The sequence below is a fragment of the Lycium barbarum genome, chromosome 6 (assembly GCF_019175385.1).
Source record: "Lycium barbarum isolate Lr01 chromosome 6, ASM1917538v2, whole genome shotgun sequence".
Lineage (NCBI taxonomy): Eukaryota > Viridiplantae > Streptophyta > Magnoliopsida > Solanales > Solanaceae > Lycium > Lycium barbarum.
This window is the reverse complement of record NC_083342.1, coordinates 12513696-12530923: the sequence shown is the minus strand read 5'-3', so window position 1 is coordinate 12530923 and position 17228 is coordinate 12513696. Positions and strand designations below refer to the sequence as shown.

The 17228-nt window shown below is 35.9% G+C and overlaps 1 protein-coding gene across 1 annotated transcript; it reads left to right on the top strand.

The window, feature by feature from the left end:
- The first annotated feature begins 218 nt into the window (after positions 1 to 218).
- LOC132599562 (protein NRT1/ PTR FAMILY 2.6-like) lies at positions 219 to 4202 on the top strand. Its single transcript, XM_060312895.1, has 4 exons — positions 219 to 817; positions 1782 to 1999; positions 2571 to 3115; positions 3202 to 4202. Exons 1-4 carry the CDS (start codon positions 724 to 726, stop codon positions 4034 to 4036), a joined length of 1692 nt encoding a protein of 563 aa, XP_060168878.1. The 5' UTR covers positions 219 to 723; the 3' UTR covers positions 4037 to 4202.
- Positions 4203 to 17228: the final 13026 nt, after the last annotated feature.

The window sequence follows — 17228 nt, the reverse complement described above, 5'->3', positions numbered from 1 at the left end:
TTTGCCCTTAAAGTAGTAACTAAAATAGTAGTTTGACAGGAAACATCGCATCAGAAATTCAAAAGTTTGGATATTTTAATACATATGTGAGTTTCTTAAAGGGGTGGAACTTTTACAAAATGAAATTACGTCAAACACTTTTGAACGACTCAAAATCAAAAGAGTGTCGTATAAATTGAAACAAATGAACAAGTAACTAATACTGTAACAAAGAAGGCTGGTACAAATAACCTCACTGCCCAGTACTTTTCGGACCTTCCTTTGAAAAATAGTCACTCTCTCAAATTACACAAGTGAAATTCCATGACAGTGTCCTGATATTTTATTTGTGAAATTTGAAACTTCATGATAGTGGTCATTTTTCAATTATAGAAGCTGGAAATTGGCTATTTGTGAATTCTGCTCAGTTGGATAGATCCAGCAACTAATCAGTGAAGGATATACAGAGTCAATGCCTAACTCCTCCATCATCACAATAGAACCTTGAAAATAAAAAAATAAAAAAAAATCAGTGAAGGATATGGAATATATGACCTCTTGTCAAGTTGTCAGACCTCAGTTTATTATAATAATAACATATCCTAATAATTCAACTTTAAAAAAAGGCTGGTGAAAGTATATGGCGCGCAAGTCTTCGATAAATTTTGCCTGCTATTAAAACTTCAAACTCCATAACAAAGTAGAAACATATATCTTTGCTGTCAAGTTGACCTATAGCTAGAAATGGAAAATTCAGTAAGAGATGTTGATGAAGCAGAAATGCAGTCCTCTTCTGGTCGAAAAAAAGGTGGCTGGGTAACATTCCCCTTCATTATAGGTATGTTTCTTCGTCCTTTGGTTAAGAGTCGAATTCAAGATTTAGAGCTCGTGGATTTACAATATAGTGGCATAATCTACTAGATACATACATCTTTTAGTACTCCCTCCCCTCCCCTCCCAATTTATCTAACACACTTTTCTTGCTGTAAAAAAAAATGTCACTTTTCTATAATTAGAAACAATTTAACTTTAAAATTCAGCGTTTACCTTAATGAAATGATTTATAGCTACACAAATGTCTAAGATTTAGACCACAAATTTCAAAAGTTTTCTTTTCTTTATTAAACTTTGTGCCTAGTCAAATAGTGTCACATAAATTGAAACGAAGAAACAATATTTTTAAGTACATATGTATACATGATTCGAGCAGAAAGCAACGAGTTCAGTTGAACTTGTCATGGCTGCTCTAAATCCATTTCTACTTTAGTTTATGGTTTACCCTGCTGCCCATCCCCATGTTAAGACTTGAGTCCATGTGACAAGTTGTTGGGGGGGGGGGGGGGGGGGGGGTTGCGTGGGGTGGGGGTGGGGGGGTTAGAATCAAGTAACTTTGGATCAAACTCTATATTTGTATTAAAAATTTCATCCAATATATGCAAAAAATTTATCTAGAACCTAGTAAGCAAAAGATTATAGTTCAGAGCCTATAAAGGATCGCGATTCGAAAACCATAACCTAGTAAGCAAAAGATTATAGTTCAGAGCCTATAAAGGATCGCGATTCGAAAACCATAAACTAAATCATGGCTCTGTCTCTAGTGACAAAAGTTGAGATATATTTCTTTTTTCGAATTTCTACAGGTAGACAATGTGTCTAGCGGCCTTTTATTAATAATAAAACTAATCCTCAAAAGCGAGAAGTACAAGCAAGAGGGGTTACCTTTTCTTACCAATTCTAATGAGGTAACTAACCATGTTAAGATATGGGAGATAAATAATCTTGAATATTTTGATTGGTGTCAGCAACCATGGCGGGCTTGTCACTTGCATCTGGAGGGTGGATGAGCAACCTGATTGTTTATTTGATAGATGAATTCAACATGAAGAGCATCAAAGCTGCTAAAGTTTACAATGTGGTCAATGGCTTGACCACCCTTTTCCCAATTGTTGGTGGAATCATTGCTGACTCTTTTCTTGGCTGTTTTTCTGTCATTTGGATTTCTTCTCTTATCTCTGCTCTGGTAAATACAAACAACCCCCCTCATAAGTTTCATCTTCTATTCTTGAGAAAATAACAAAAACGGTCTTTTATCTTTGATAGTAGGTTCAAAATAGTCCCTTAATTAAGTATATCAACTTAACTGTTTTAGTCGTTTAAGTTTGTCAAAAGTGAGCATTTTTCATCTCCAATCAAACATTTAACCAGAACTGTGATTAAAAAACTTTAAGAAGAAACATCAAAAAATTTTGTCAAAATCCTAGAAAGCGCAAGAGAAAAATTGCACCATACACAAAAGTTGCATCAGACTCTTGAAATAGACAAAGAAATAACATAAACTACAAGATTTATACTTCCCAATGTGAGTACCTGTTAGATATTTTCTATTTTCACATTTCATATTAAATTTAATAATCAGAGTATTGTAAATAAAAAACTGACTTTTGACAAACTTAGAAGACCAAACTACTCCAATGATACTTAAGGGACCAGAACCTACTATCAAAGACCATTTTTGATATTTTCTCTCTATTCTTCATCAAAATAGGAAAAGACCCAAGAACCCCATATTGATTTCTTCATTGGATTTGCAGGGTATTTTGCTTCTACTATTAACAGCAACAATTGATGTGTTAAGACCTCCAGCATGCAATGACGGATCCAGTCTCTGTGCAAGCCCATCAAAACACCAGTACACGGTACTATACGTGGCTATGGTGTTAGCATCTCTAGGCGTTGCAGGTACACGTTATACAATTGCACCAATGGGAGCTAATCAGTTTGATAAGCCAAAACACCAAGCGATTTTCTTCAATTGGTACATATTCGCCTTTTACACGTCCTTTGCTGTAAGCACCACAGCCATCGTTTACGTGGAGGACAATGTCAGTTGGGCATGGGGTTTCGGTATCTCTATGGCTTGTAACATACTTGGCTTGGTAATGTTTCTCGCTGGGAAACGTTTCTATCGCCGTGTTAAGGAACAAGGAGGCAGCCCTTTCGTCAACTTAGCTCGTGTCATAGTCGCCGCCATTCAGAAATGGAGAGTCCCTCTTTCGGAACAAACTCAACACTACTACCATGATCCAAGTGACAGAACCACACTAACAACTTCTCCAATTCCTACCAAATTCTTAAAGTAAATATCATTTTGCCCCTTGTTTCTCTGCTTATATATGCTTTCTGTCACAATTGGTTAGCTGATATACAAGTCCGCTTGTGCAGGTTCTTGAATTGTGCAGCTTTTATTACTGAGGGAGACACCAGATCAGACGGATCGATTAGTAACCGTTGGAGGCTATGCACAGTGCAGCAAGTAGAAGATTTGAAAAGCTTGATCAAGCTTTTCCCTCTATGGGCTAGTGGCTTTCTTATATCTACCCAACTAGTCATACAAACAAGCCTGCTAATTCTTCAAGCTCTCAAAATGGATCGCCATATGGGACCTCATTTCGAGATCCCAGCAAGTACTATGTTAGTCTTCATATTATTATTTACTTGTATAGCCATATCCATCATTGACCGATTACTCTACCCTTTTCTAGCTAAATACACTAGCTTTTCTCTCACCCCTCTTCAGCGCATTGGAATAGGCCATGTCATAACTATAGTTAGCATGGCTGTTTCCGCCCTGGTTGAGTCCAGGCGACTGAGGCTCGCTAAATCTCACAACCTCCAAGGCCAAAACAATGCCATTGTTCCAATGTCGGTCTTTTGGCTAGTGCCACAGCTAGCTCTTAATGGAATCGGAGAAGGATTCCATTTTCCAGGACATATGGTGTTTTATTACCAAGAATTTCCAGCATCCTTGAAGAGCACCTCGACTGCAATGGTTGCTCTTTTTATTGGTATCGCGTACTATTTGGGGAACGGGTTGATTGATTTGGTTCAACGACTATCAGGATGGCTGCCGGACAATATCAACGATGGAAGAGTGGATAACGTTTTCTGGCTCTGTTGTGTCCTGGGATCAGCTAACTTCATTTACTACCTCGTGTTTGCATCCTTGTACAAGTATAAAAATGTAGACGACAAACCAAGTGATGTGCCTAGTAAATGATACTAATTGTTATTATTCAGGAAACATGTATATTCCTCATGGAATAAATATTGGGCTTTCTTCAGTTACAAGTGTTGATAAGCTCTTTGCAGAAAGAAAGCGAATAGATGGGAGAATAGTTACCAACAGAAGGGGTAAATTGGTGTCAACTTTGTTGCTATGCAGTTTCATTGTAGATCAGCTGAACATGTTAAAGTAAATGCATGAGTTGAGTCAGACCTGGTTTAGTGAATTGAAATCAAGACTGATCAGGAGGCATACTGTGGTTGAACTTTGTAAAGCTAAAAGACGTAGTTTACTTTTTTTTCCCCTTTCCATACTTGATTTTGTTATGCTTTACTTGAGTCGAGGGTCTTATCGAAAACAGTCTCTCTTACCTTCACAAGGTAAAGGGTAAGGCTGCTTACACACCACCCTACCTAGACCCTACTTGTGGGTATGTTGTTGCTGTACTTTTTCATATGTGAATCAAGAAAATATGAAAGTTTAAGATTAAAAAAAAAAAAAAAAAAGTAGCTACAAAAATGCACAAGATGTGGTACTGAAAACTTCAAGGCAGGATATGAAATATTTTTTGGATTTTCACCATATCCGTATTAGGCTCGACTAAATTTGGATTCGCGCCCGGCCGGAAGTCCCATAGGGTAAAGCTTTCTCTAATAAAGTCAACTATACCCAAGGCTCAAACCGAGACCTTTGGTTAAGTACGAAGGAACACTTATCACTCCACCATAACTTTTGTTGGTGTCCGACTGGCAGGATATGATCTGCACCTACTAAAGGCTCTATTCTTGAAATAGTTCAAAAATATTGATTTGTCATCTTATAACCTATTCTATCCATTTTTTCGATCTTCAGAATAGCCCTACCATTTCATTAATAGTATGGGAAAATTTTTGTCTTCAGCAAAATAATATGAAATTGCTCTTCCTATTCATCAAGTTCCAAAACCATTCTATTAGGATATTCATTTCCTTTCAACAAATCTTCCATCCTATTATTTAATATCTCCTCAGTTCTTAGTTCTTTGATGGGAAAAATGTCACGCCCCGAACCATGGCCTGGGCGTAACACGGCATTCGGGCCTTGCTTGCATGTGTCCGAGCGAACCTCATGGCTTGCTTGTCAACATGGGCATCAAAACAATATAATCTATATGATGCAATTTAAATAAATCATGAAAATGTAATTTGCGGAATAAAGTCTTGAAATTATCTCATAGCATGAAATACCATGGAAACACAATAGTTTGCAAACATAAAAGCATAACTGACTCTGTGAACTAACATATGTCTATGAAACCTCTAAAACATGTCTGAATACTAACTATCAGGACATGGCCCTGGACTACCATAAACTGAATACTAATGCAGACTCCATGTTGAACCCCGAGAGAAGTGGGGCTCACCAATAAGCTGATATCTGAAGTGATCCTACTGCGCAGATGTATGCTCCTGAAAACTGGTATCTGCACCGTGAAGTGCAGGCCCCGGGCAAAAGGGACGTTAGTACATGGTGAATAGTACTAGTATGTAAAACCTGCTGAAATGAAGAACATGGCACAACATAGATATAGGATATGAACTGAAACTGAATGTAACTTGAACATGAACATGAAACGTGAGTGAAGTCTTAAAACAGTAATCAATAGAAATACTTGTATGTAAAACTACTTGTAACATGGGGAATGCTATAGTATAACCGACAACATGGTCTGGTACTTGTGTCCTACCAGCAGAACACTCACAACCTTGCCAGGGATATGAGATTTAAGTAATAATAAGCATGTAAGGATCCAAACTGCATAATGAAGGTGTTGCCTCCTTGCTGACAACCCTTATCCTACGGTGGCTACGTAGTTTCAGGCTATCTGAGCCTTCTCGGTTAACTAAGCAATTCCCTAAAACATGAACATAATGTAGTTGGCTAAGAAGCCCATGATTTTCGTGAAATAACTTGTAAATAACTTGTAATCATGATTTCACGAAATAACTTGTAAACATGGTTTCATGAAATATCTTGTAATATGGTTTCATGAGATAACTTGTCATAGTCTTGCAAACATGTTCTTGATTCATGAGTAATAACAATAGTTCATAATTATATATATATATATATATATATATATATAATTGACTTGAAAACATGCTTGTAACTTGCTACATAAAATCATAAAGTTTCATATAAACATAATGAGAATACATGAGCAAGAATTCATGATTCATGGATTAAGCTAGGGTTCCTAATAACCGTAATGGAATATTAGGAATACAATAACGAATATAAATACAAAATTCAAGTACATAAATACATAAATACGGGCTACCAATATGTTGGGTTTAATGCCCTAGGGTTTGAACTTCATGGATATCAAGAAACGGAGCATGGGGAAGAACGTAGAGATTCTCACATATGGATGGAAGTTCTACATACCTTAATTGCTCCAAAATTTGAATTAAAGACTTGAGCTTTGAAGAAGATTTCCAAAATCTTGAATTCTTGAACCTTGAGATGGGTTTTCTTGAAACCCCTAGTTTTAGAATGATAATTTCTTGTTTATATTACAAGGATAGGTGTTAGAATTGAGTTGGAATAATTAGAGTAGGCTTACCTTGGTGTTCTTGATGATGGGAGAGGGTAGGAAGTCGTTCTAGGGCTTGAAGGAATGAAAAATAATGATTTGAACTGGTATGGACGAATATATACTGTCCTAGGAAAATGCAGTTTACGTCCAGCACTGTGCTGGCCGTATTTTCAGTTTACGGGTCGTAAACTGCAATACGGGTCGTATTTTGCAATATGGACTGCACTGCGTCTCTTCAGTAAAACGGTCATAACTCTTTGCACAGATGTCCGTTTGACGCCCATAATATACCGTTGGAAAGGTATTTCAAAGCTCTACAACTTTCATCAAGGAAGTTTTCCCAAATTCCAAATACGTTTTGAAATACGGTCCGTATTTAACCATGTGACATCAAAATGTCAAATTCCAGAATGTTCAGAAATTCTTGGTTTCAGTTTACGACTTGGTTTACGGCCCGTAAACTTAAATACGTCCACTGTTCATGGGCGTAAACCACTATCTCACAATTGAACAGGAAAAATTCAATTCCCACATTCTTTATCTGATTTTTCAAGTCTAGGATCATGGTTAAAGCTTACGTTAAAGGTACGAGGTGTTACAAAAAAACAGCTTTCCAATAATTTCTTCATTCGGAAATATTTGTTCTTAACGCAACCAATTTAGCAATTTATTAATTTGGGGCCTCGTCAATTGAAACCAAGGAGAGGTCAATATATAGCTTGGTGGGTGAAACTAAAGGAGTGTTCGGCATGGAAGAAAATGTTTGAAAAATATGTGAATGTACTTATTTCTCATGTTACGTTGGTTAGTCAAAACATTTTTCAAAAATATTCGCGCCCGCCCACCCCAACCTCACCCCACCGCATCACCCACCCCAAGTGGTGGTAGGTGGTATAGGTGGGTGAAGATGAGATGAGCTCGTGGGTGGTGGGGTTAAACGGTGGGGTGGGGGTGGAGGTGAGTTCGAAGGTGGGGAGTAGACAATTCATATGAACTTCTATAAATAAGAGGTTCTTTCTTCTCATAAATAACACAATAGCATCCACAATGTAGTCATTAAGGTGTCGTTTGGCCATAAAAATTATTCACTTTTTTTCGATTTTTTTTCACTTTTGGGCGTTTGGCCATAAATATTTCGAATACAACTTGAAGTTGTATTCCGGAATACCAAAAACTCAAAAAACTTGTTTTTCAATTTTTTTTTACTTTTTTCACTTTTTTACAACTACATTTCACCAAAAACTACAATTTCAAAAACTATGGCCAAACACAACTCCAACTTCAAAAATTCCAAAAAAAGTGAATCTGTTTTTGGTATTTATGGTCAAACGGCACCTAAATAAAGCGTCTTGTTTAGGGGAGCTTATTCTCGCAAAAGGTTTTATGCTTTATATATTAGTTTTTCAATATGTAGGTCACTTGACCAAATCATATTATAATATTATATCTTTTAAGTATATTTTCTTTGTCGTCTGATTTATTGTCGTTCAAGATATGCAATTATTAGCTTCTGCATAACGCCCTGAATATTTCGTTCCTAACAAAATGGTGAGGTGGTGGTGGGGGTGGGGGTGAGTTCGAAGGTGGGGAGCAGACAATTAATATGCAATGTCAGACTTGTTTTCCCTACTTCCATTAGGAAAGTCATTTTCCTCAATTTCAAGTAACTTGTTTTCCTAAAAAAAACATTTTCCTAAAATTTTGCCCAACCGAATGTGAGAAAATTGGAAAACATTTTCCGAAAATGTTTTACTCCATAGTGAACACACCCTAAATTGAAATTCAGCAAAAACTTTCCGGCAAACAACGACGATTTAAAAATTGAGAAAAAACTGAACCAATTGTAAAAGCCGACAATAAAACACAGAAGTAGAATTCTTAGGAGCCGTTTGGAAATGATTTGAAATCATGATATAGAATCAGTGATTTGAAATCATGATGATTTGAAGTTGAAGTTTTGTTTGGACATGCAATTTGGATTTCTTTAGTTGTATTTTTTCTCATAGAGATAAAAACCTAACTAGTTGTGAAAACAATCAAAACTTTCCCAATTCTTATACAATCTTATCAAATGAGTGGTTCATAACAAAATTAATACGCTACTAGAAGATCTTTCTAAAAATACAACATCAATTGATCAAATTTTGATTCAATAAAAAGGAAAATTGAACGTGAGTTGTGGTGTAAATACTCTTTAATATAATCCTCCCACATGGTTGGTAAGAGTAAATTTGCTATAAATATACTATCAACTTGCAGATCTTTTAATATTTGATATAAATAGTTGGTAAACAAGGTTGGTGAATATATCTACCAACTTATGAATATTGTTTTACAAAATATAAATTTATGGATCAAGTTTTACATTTAAAATTTTTGAAATCATAATTTGGAATCCCAAATCATGCATTTTTTAATGATTTGGAATTTGAAATAATGATATGAAGTTGAAGTTGAAATTTTATGCAAATTGCATAAACAAACACTAATTTAAAATCACGATAATATCGCATGTCCAAACGCCATACATGAAGGGGGAATTGGGGCGGATTTAGCAACGACACCGACAAATAAGAGAACAGCGCATAAAGTAACAAATAAAAAATTGATCTCCTTATTATAAATCAAGTTATTGAATATTTCGAATAGGACTAACTAATAAAAGTCCTAGGACCGGAAGTGATCTTAGAAACCAATCGCGTTTCGTGAAAAAAATCTCAATATTCTATTCGTCTAGAAGAAAAACAAAAATTGTGTTTTCATTATCGTCTTACAGAACGACAATTACTTAAATACGTTCGTATCGCCAGAAAAGCCAAGGGGTCAACAGGTCAAGTTTTACTACAATTACTTGAAATGCGTTTGGATAACATCCTTTTTCGATTGGGTATGGTTTCAACTATTCTCACAGCCCGTCAATTAGTTAACCATCGACATATTTTAGTTAATGGTCGTATAGTAGATATACCGAGTTATCGCTGCAAACCCCGAGATATTATTACGGCAAAGGATGGACAAAAATCTAGAGCTCTGATTCAAATTTCCGTGTTATGATACAAGTTCATGTTTTCAAAAAAAAAAAAAAGGATGAGATTGGGTCCTAGTGGATCTAAACAATCTTGTTTTTTTAACATGAAGAAATAAAGAAGCCATTGCAATTGCCGGAAAGACTAGGCCTACTAATGGCACAAAAATAGATGGAAGGTTAACGCTTTTGCTAATACTCGGAAGTGGATGTCACACCCCATTTTAACCTGAGTCAATTTAGGGATACGACGTATTGGTGATTCCTGTTTATTTTGTTTTAAGGAGTCGCCACCTAATTAATTTTAAAGGTGAATTAGGACACCTAGAGATTAGCTAAGGCAAAGTTAAAACTAAGCCTCAATTAATAGTCTTCTTTACCGGTATGATTCTAGGTAAGGGCTCTATATTATCCTAAAGGGAAGGGGTTAGGCATCCTTTAGAATCCGTTAACTTACGGTTATCCGACCAAACTTAGGTTAATTATTTAATGTTAAATAAGGTGCTTCTGATCTTAAGAAAAGGGCTAAGAAATGTTGCTAAGATTTTTTAAGAAAAATCTAAGAATGTTGCTAAAAATAAGATTTAGAGAAAATATAATAATTTGTATAAAGAGTACTTTTAATGCTATTTTTGAAATACGACTTATAAATATTGTTAAGGCTTTAAATGAAAGTATAATAGTATTGTTTGAAATAATACTTGTAAAGGAGATTCAACAAATATGAACTTTAGATAAAAATTATGTTGTAGATATATTGCGATGTAGGAAAGAAAGCTAGACTTGTTTTTGTAAATGGACTGTAAAAGAAATGGGGTTTTTTTTTTGTTAACTTTAATTAACCAATTCCGTTTAAAATACATAACTGAGTAAATCTTGAAAATGTTCAGAAAATATAATCGAATATATATTTGTGTATTAACGACGTTTTGAAATTTCAAGATAGTAAGGATAAAATGTGATTCTTTTAGCTAAAATGTGTAATCATACTATTTTGAATGTCAATTATTCTAGGAAGGATACATATTTTAGATATTATAAATATTTAACATAAAATAAGAAGAATGAAACTTATGCAATTAATTGTTGGTTTTTCTTGAAATTAACTACCCGTTACTAAGAAAAACTAACCTCACTAACTTCACTACGGTTCATCTAATCTAATGAGACAAAATAAAATGTTAGTCATACAAGGCAAATATAATACACAACAATAAAATACGAAAGAGAGTAAGGAGTGAATGGGTCAGGCCCATTTATTAAGGCTGTTGCGGCCCTAGTAATTATTGGGCTTCGGCCCAACAAAATTTCTTCATATATTGCTGAGGGTTGTTTCTGTCTGTTGGGCTTTGGTCCAGATTTTATTTTCTTGTTTGGCTGCGGATTGACTGCTGCTATATAGGGCTGACTTGATAGGAGTTGTGTTGGGCTTTTGGCCCGACACCAAAATACGGAAGAAGATGACGAGTCGCTTAGACTCGTATGCGAGATGTCATGCATAGAAGTGAAAGAAAGGATTAGTATATAATCAACGAATGCTAAACATATATATTGTGAATTCAAAAAAAAAAATGTGGCTACAATATGTTATTACTTGAACAAATACATATTTTGCTATTCTGACAACGTGACAATAAAGGACGGTCAATATGTTCAACAACTCCCACATAAACACTTCAACAGTAAGCACAAAGTGGACTGAATCAAATTATAAAAGTCAAGTGAATGCCTTATGAATACATATGATCTTCTGTAACTATGTGATGGTTTTAAAAAAAATCTTTTGGCTAATATAATCAAGTGCATCCTAAGACAGTAGATAAGCATCTCACCTTACCTAGTTTAAACTAAACCCAAGCAACGCATGTTTATCATTAAACTGGTGTCATTCACTAAAACTTATTAGACATTGAAAGAATAAATTTACATGGACCTATGTAATATCTACAATTCATTCAGTTAACTATGGAAAGGTTGTTTATAGTGCTGTAGCTAACACACTTCGGTTTAGGACTAGAAAAACAATGCAGCGACCTGTTAAGGCAGATTTCAACAAATCCGGATAGAATTAAACGTAAGAGAATTCCAAGAGCAGCGTTTCAGACATTTTAACCCATGCAGTTAAAAACGTTAAAGCTATAGATTCAACATGATGACTTTTCCTATTCCTTGGACCTTCAATGACAGATGGCCAAAACTAACGCATGGCTTCTCAACACACACAAAAAAAATCCCGACAAATATGACCACCTTTGTATTCAGTTTCTTGGAAGATTAGTTATCCTTCTATATGCAAACTTAAATTAATCAAACTAATTACCATCAACGATGATGAGAGTATCATTCTCAGGTGGACAAAATCAGTATTCAAAGCATGTTTTGAAAGAAAACAGTAGGTTTTTATTTCCCTATGCTAATAGTTGCCACAATAGAAATCAATAATGCTCGAGACAAAAATTGCAGAAAAACAAGGATGCTAACTCAAATTGACATAAATTCTAGCTCGGATATTTCCCAGGCCAAACAAAACCAACATATTTATACGCTTTAAAAGTACCAAAAAAAAAAAAATGACAGAGAAAATCCAGTTGAAGGAAAGAAACGAACAGTGTTGGGAAAAGGAAAGCAGGTTCGAAAATGACACGAGATTAGCTAAAAGAATATGGGACAGCAGTGGGAGCATATTCCACTGCCTCAATTCTTTTCTCCAAACTTATAATATTTGCTCTTTTCTTGTTAGTACACCATAACAACATCTAAACATTTAGGGATCTTACTTGACCCAAACAACTCTACAACAGGGAAAACAAAATTGTAAACATATAAGGAGGAACTCAAGCCTAGCTACTAATTTCAACTTAATCCAAACATGAAGGAAATCAATAAGGACAAGAGCATTATTTCAATTAGAGGATACATCTGAAAACAACAATAAACATGAAGCTAATCTAAATATTTAAAAGTTTGGGAACATAAAAAAGGGAAATAATACTGCTGAATATGGATATTCAGCTCACATACAAAACTAATCAAGAATAGTCATCAAATGTAAACGTCAAAACAAACATCAAAGAAGATCACTAAACTAAATAGTGTTCAAGCTTCTCAACATATTTGACTGAGACAAGTTTAAACACACAAAATAAAAGATGATGCATACTTATAACTATGTCATATGAAGAAAAATCCAAATTCTGATTTTTCTCGAACAGAAAAATAAAGATTCTGGGTCTGAACCGAATGGTCACATGATCTATCAGTCTTAGCATCTTGAGTTAAACTTATCTTAAATATATATAAAAAAAACTGAGGAAAAACTTATAAAGCTTTCACACTATCTCAGATTCAAGAAAGGAAATGAACTCAGTAACGGAGATACATTAGGCTAAAAATTTAAAAGTAAAAAAAAAAAATAACTACACACATACAGACCCACAACCAGATAATGAATTGCACAAAAATATGAAGGCACACTCTGAACTACATGGAAATTAATCTGAACAATAAGAACTAAAATAGAGAAGAATTTTACCTCTTGTGGGTGCAACGAAGTGGGTACGGGGTTTTACAATCTACCTCGAAGACCAACAAATCCGAGCTTGCGATGTTCGGATTCAAAGCGACACCAAGACAAACGAAAAACCAAAAAAACGACTTAGGATTTTTGATTCGATATTTCAGAAATAAGACTGATGTACTAATCTTGCTTAGGGGATTTTCACCACTAAAAAAAAAGACTTATCTTTTTAGAGATTTTCGGGATTTCAAAAAAAGAAAACAACAAAAGGAGCTTATTTCAGAACATAATTTCAAGGGGGATTTTCCGGTTCAAAAGCCTTGATTCTTAGGGGATTTTGAGGTTCCAGATCTTGGGTTTTTTGGGTTTTTTTCTTTTTTTTCCTCCCTTTTTTCTCTTCTTTTCTTTTGTTTTCTGTCCCCAAATCCGTTCTTTTCTTTTTTTTCGATCTCTTTTTTTCCTTTTCTCTCCCAAAGCTTTTTTTTCCCCCTTCAACAAACTTATCATCTCCCCCTTTATAGAGTAAGGAAAAAGAGGAGCGGAGGGAGCGTAGGTGATGATGAAAGAGGGAAGCAGGGGCGGCGGTGAGTGGAGAGTGGGGTAGCGGGGTACGACGATGATGATGATGAAAGGGAAAGAAAGGAGCGGGGGTAGGGAAAAGGGAACGGTGTGGTGGGGAAGGAGCGGCGGAAAAGGGAAAGGGGGAAAAAGAAGAGAGGAGACGAAGGAGAAAAGGGTAGCGGCGGAAAAATGGGAAATGAGGGGAAACCCTTTTAGGGTTTCCCTTATTTTGGGTGAGAAAGGATCGGACCCGGTCCATTTGTGGACCGGATCGATTTTTAGATCGAGTATTAAAAGATGGGCTAAAATTAAAAAAAAAACATAGAATGGTTAAAAAATTGAGATAAAAGATATGGGCTAGTCCAAAAAATATTAGGAATTAATTGGACTTTGATTTGGGATCCGGCAAGTCAAAATACGGACCGAGTGCAGGAAATAGTTTGGCTTTTAAATTTGAATAAGAGATCCATTTTGATTAACGATGTACTGAGAGTGACAAAATATCACCTAATACCAAAATATGTAATTATTAGAACTCGGGTAATAAGATTATATGGTGTTATAATAGCTGTGCAATAATATTTTTTTGAAAATCCACAGTAAAATAAATACCATTATTTAATTATGCAAAGATAAATACGATGCGTTGTGCGTAAGCTGGTAAAATACTGAAATGATATGAATTAAATAATGATAATAATAATAATAATAATAATAATATATAGTAACTGTAATAGAATAATGAAGTGTCGGTATTGATAAAAGGCTAATAATTTAGTAAAAAATAATATATATTTATTTTATTTTCTCAAAAATATTAGAAGCACAAATAAGTATTTCGGAGGAGAGGCGGGACAAAATTGGATGTCAACAACTTGTCCCTCTTTGCCCGGTAATGATGAAAGAATTGTCGGGCAAAGACGTTGACTTAATAGCCTATTTTGTCCCGGCTAAAGGAAACTTGAGAGGATTATGACCGAACTCCGGTCTCTGAGTTGCCTACATATTTCGGGTTGTACGAGAATCAGGTCGAGTGTAGTTCTGGGACAATTATGACATCTGAATGACTAATGAACCCCGATTGGCGCGAAACTTGCGAAATATTGTCCCAGTGTTGAATTATGATAACACTGGGTATTATGATAGAAACTTGAGAATTTTTGAAAATTGAATTGCTGGAATAGACGAGTGTTCGAGGTAGATCTTTGACCCATGTCGAGAAGTCTGATTATCCTTCCCAACAAATTGCCCCAGTTCGCTGCCGAAGAAAAAGTTCCACGATTTGATGTGTGATGCCAACTTCGATATTGGTCAAAGCCACCAGCTAAAACAAATGTTAGCCATAAAAAAATATATATATGTGTAAATAAGACGAGGTTGGAGAAGTTACACTTGCAACCCCTGTTTTGAAAGTTGAATCCACATTCGGAGGTGGGTGCCTGAACTGAAATATAAAATACCCGCATTCGGAGGTGGGTGCCTGCATTCGGAGGTGGGTGCCTGAACTGATATATAAAATACCCGCATTCGGAGGTGGGCGCCTGAACTGAAATATAGAATACCCGCATTCGGAGGTGGGCGCCTGAACTGAAATATAGAATACCCGCATTCGGAGGTGGGCGCCTGAACTGAAATATAAAATACCCGCATTCGGAGGTGGGCGCCTGAACTGAAATATAAAATACCCGCATTCGGAGGTGGGTGCCTGAACTGAAATATAAAATACCCGCATTCGGAGGTGGGCGCCTGAACTGAAATATAAATCCACGTCCACTTCCACGGTACAAAAATGTAAATCCACATCCACTTCCACAGTGCAAAAATATAAATCCACGTCCGCATTTCACGGTACAAAATGTAAATCCACATCCGCTTCCACAGTGCAGAAAAATAAATTCATGTCCACTTCCACAGTGCAAAAATAAATCCACGTCCGCATTTCACGGTACAAAAAATGTAAATCCACATCCACTTCCACAGTGCAGAAAAATAAATCCACGTCCACTTCCACAGTGCAAAAATATAAATCCACGTCCGCATTTCACGGTACAAAAAATGTAAATCCACATCCACTTCCACAGTGCAGAAAAATAAATCCACGTCCACTTCCACAGTGCAAAAATATAAATCCACGTCCGCATTTCACGGTACAAAATGTAAATCCACATCCACTTCCACAGTGCAGAAAAATAAATTCACGTCCACTTCCACAGTGCAAAAATAAATCCACGTCCGCATTTCACGGTACAAAAAATGTAAATCCACATCCACTTCCACAGTGCAGAAAAATAAATCCACGTCCACTTCCACAGTGCAAAAATATAAATCCACGTCCGCATTTCACGGTACAAAAAATGTAAATCCACATCCACTTCCACAGTGCAGAAAAATAAATCCACGTCCACTTCCACAGTGCAAAAATATAAATCCACGTCCGCATTTCACGGTACAAAATGTAAATCCACATCCACTTCCACAGTGCAGAAAAATAAATTCACGTCCACTTCCACAGTGCAAAAATAAATCCACGTCCGCATTTCACGGTACAAAAAATGTAAATCCACATCCACTTCCACAGTGCAGAAAAATAAATCCACGTCCACTTCCACAGTGCAAAAATATAAATCCACGTCCGCATTTCACGGTACAAAAAATGTAAATCCACATCCACTTCCACAGTGCAGAAAATAAATCCACGTCCACTTCCACAGTGCAAAAATATAAATCCACGTTCGCGCGGGGTGCTCGAATAACGGGGACCGCGTAGCCTTCTCACTCGAGTAGTCCGCTCGGGAACCTTGCGTCTAGTAAACCCACTCCTAGTCAACATAGGATAGAGCTAAACCAACACCTTTTATTAAGAGCATACATTTCATATCTTAGGAGGTTTAATACCCTTGGTGTATTAAACCCATTAGACAACTTTACCCAAACGTCCAAGCGGGTTCACGACCCCAAGTGACACTAATCATACTTTATGTGCATGTTTGAAGGATAATTGTGCCTAAATATTGACTATTTGCTCTAAATTAATTAAACTTTAGGAGGTAGGGAATGACTAACGTTCCTATGACAGGTATGGATTTGCATTGGAGCACAATAAATGACGAAGATCAAGGACATCACAAATGGAACCAGAAGTTAAACATAGGAAATTTTATTTACTTTATTTTAGGAAACACTTTATGTTGTATTCATTGGACGTGTAATAAATATTACATTGTTTTGTACTTTATTTTTTGAGAAATAGAATCTGTTTAATTAATCAAAGCAACGGGATGACATATTATGGCACATTTTACCCTTCAAACAAACGATAGGCCTACCTCTGGCACAAAGAGGTCACATGCATATTAGGACGCGTTATGGTTTGATATACTTGTTTGACAATTTGTTTGACTCTATTTGATGGATTATTTGCTACATGCCTTACTTGACTCTATGTGATCATGACTTTACCTACTTGACTCTATGTTATGGGACTGACATCATTTTTTTTTTTTTT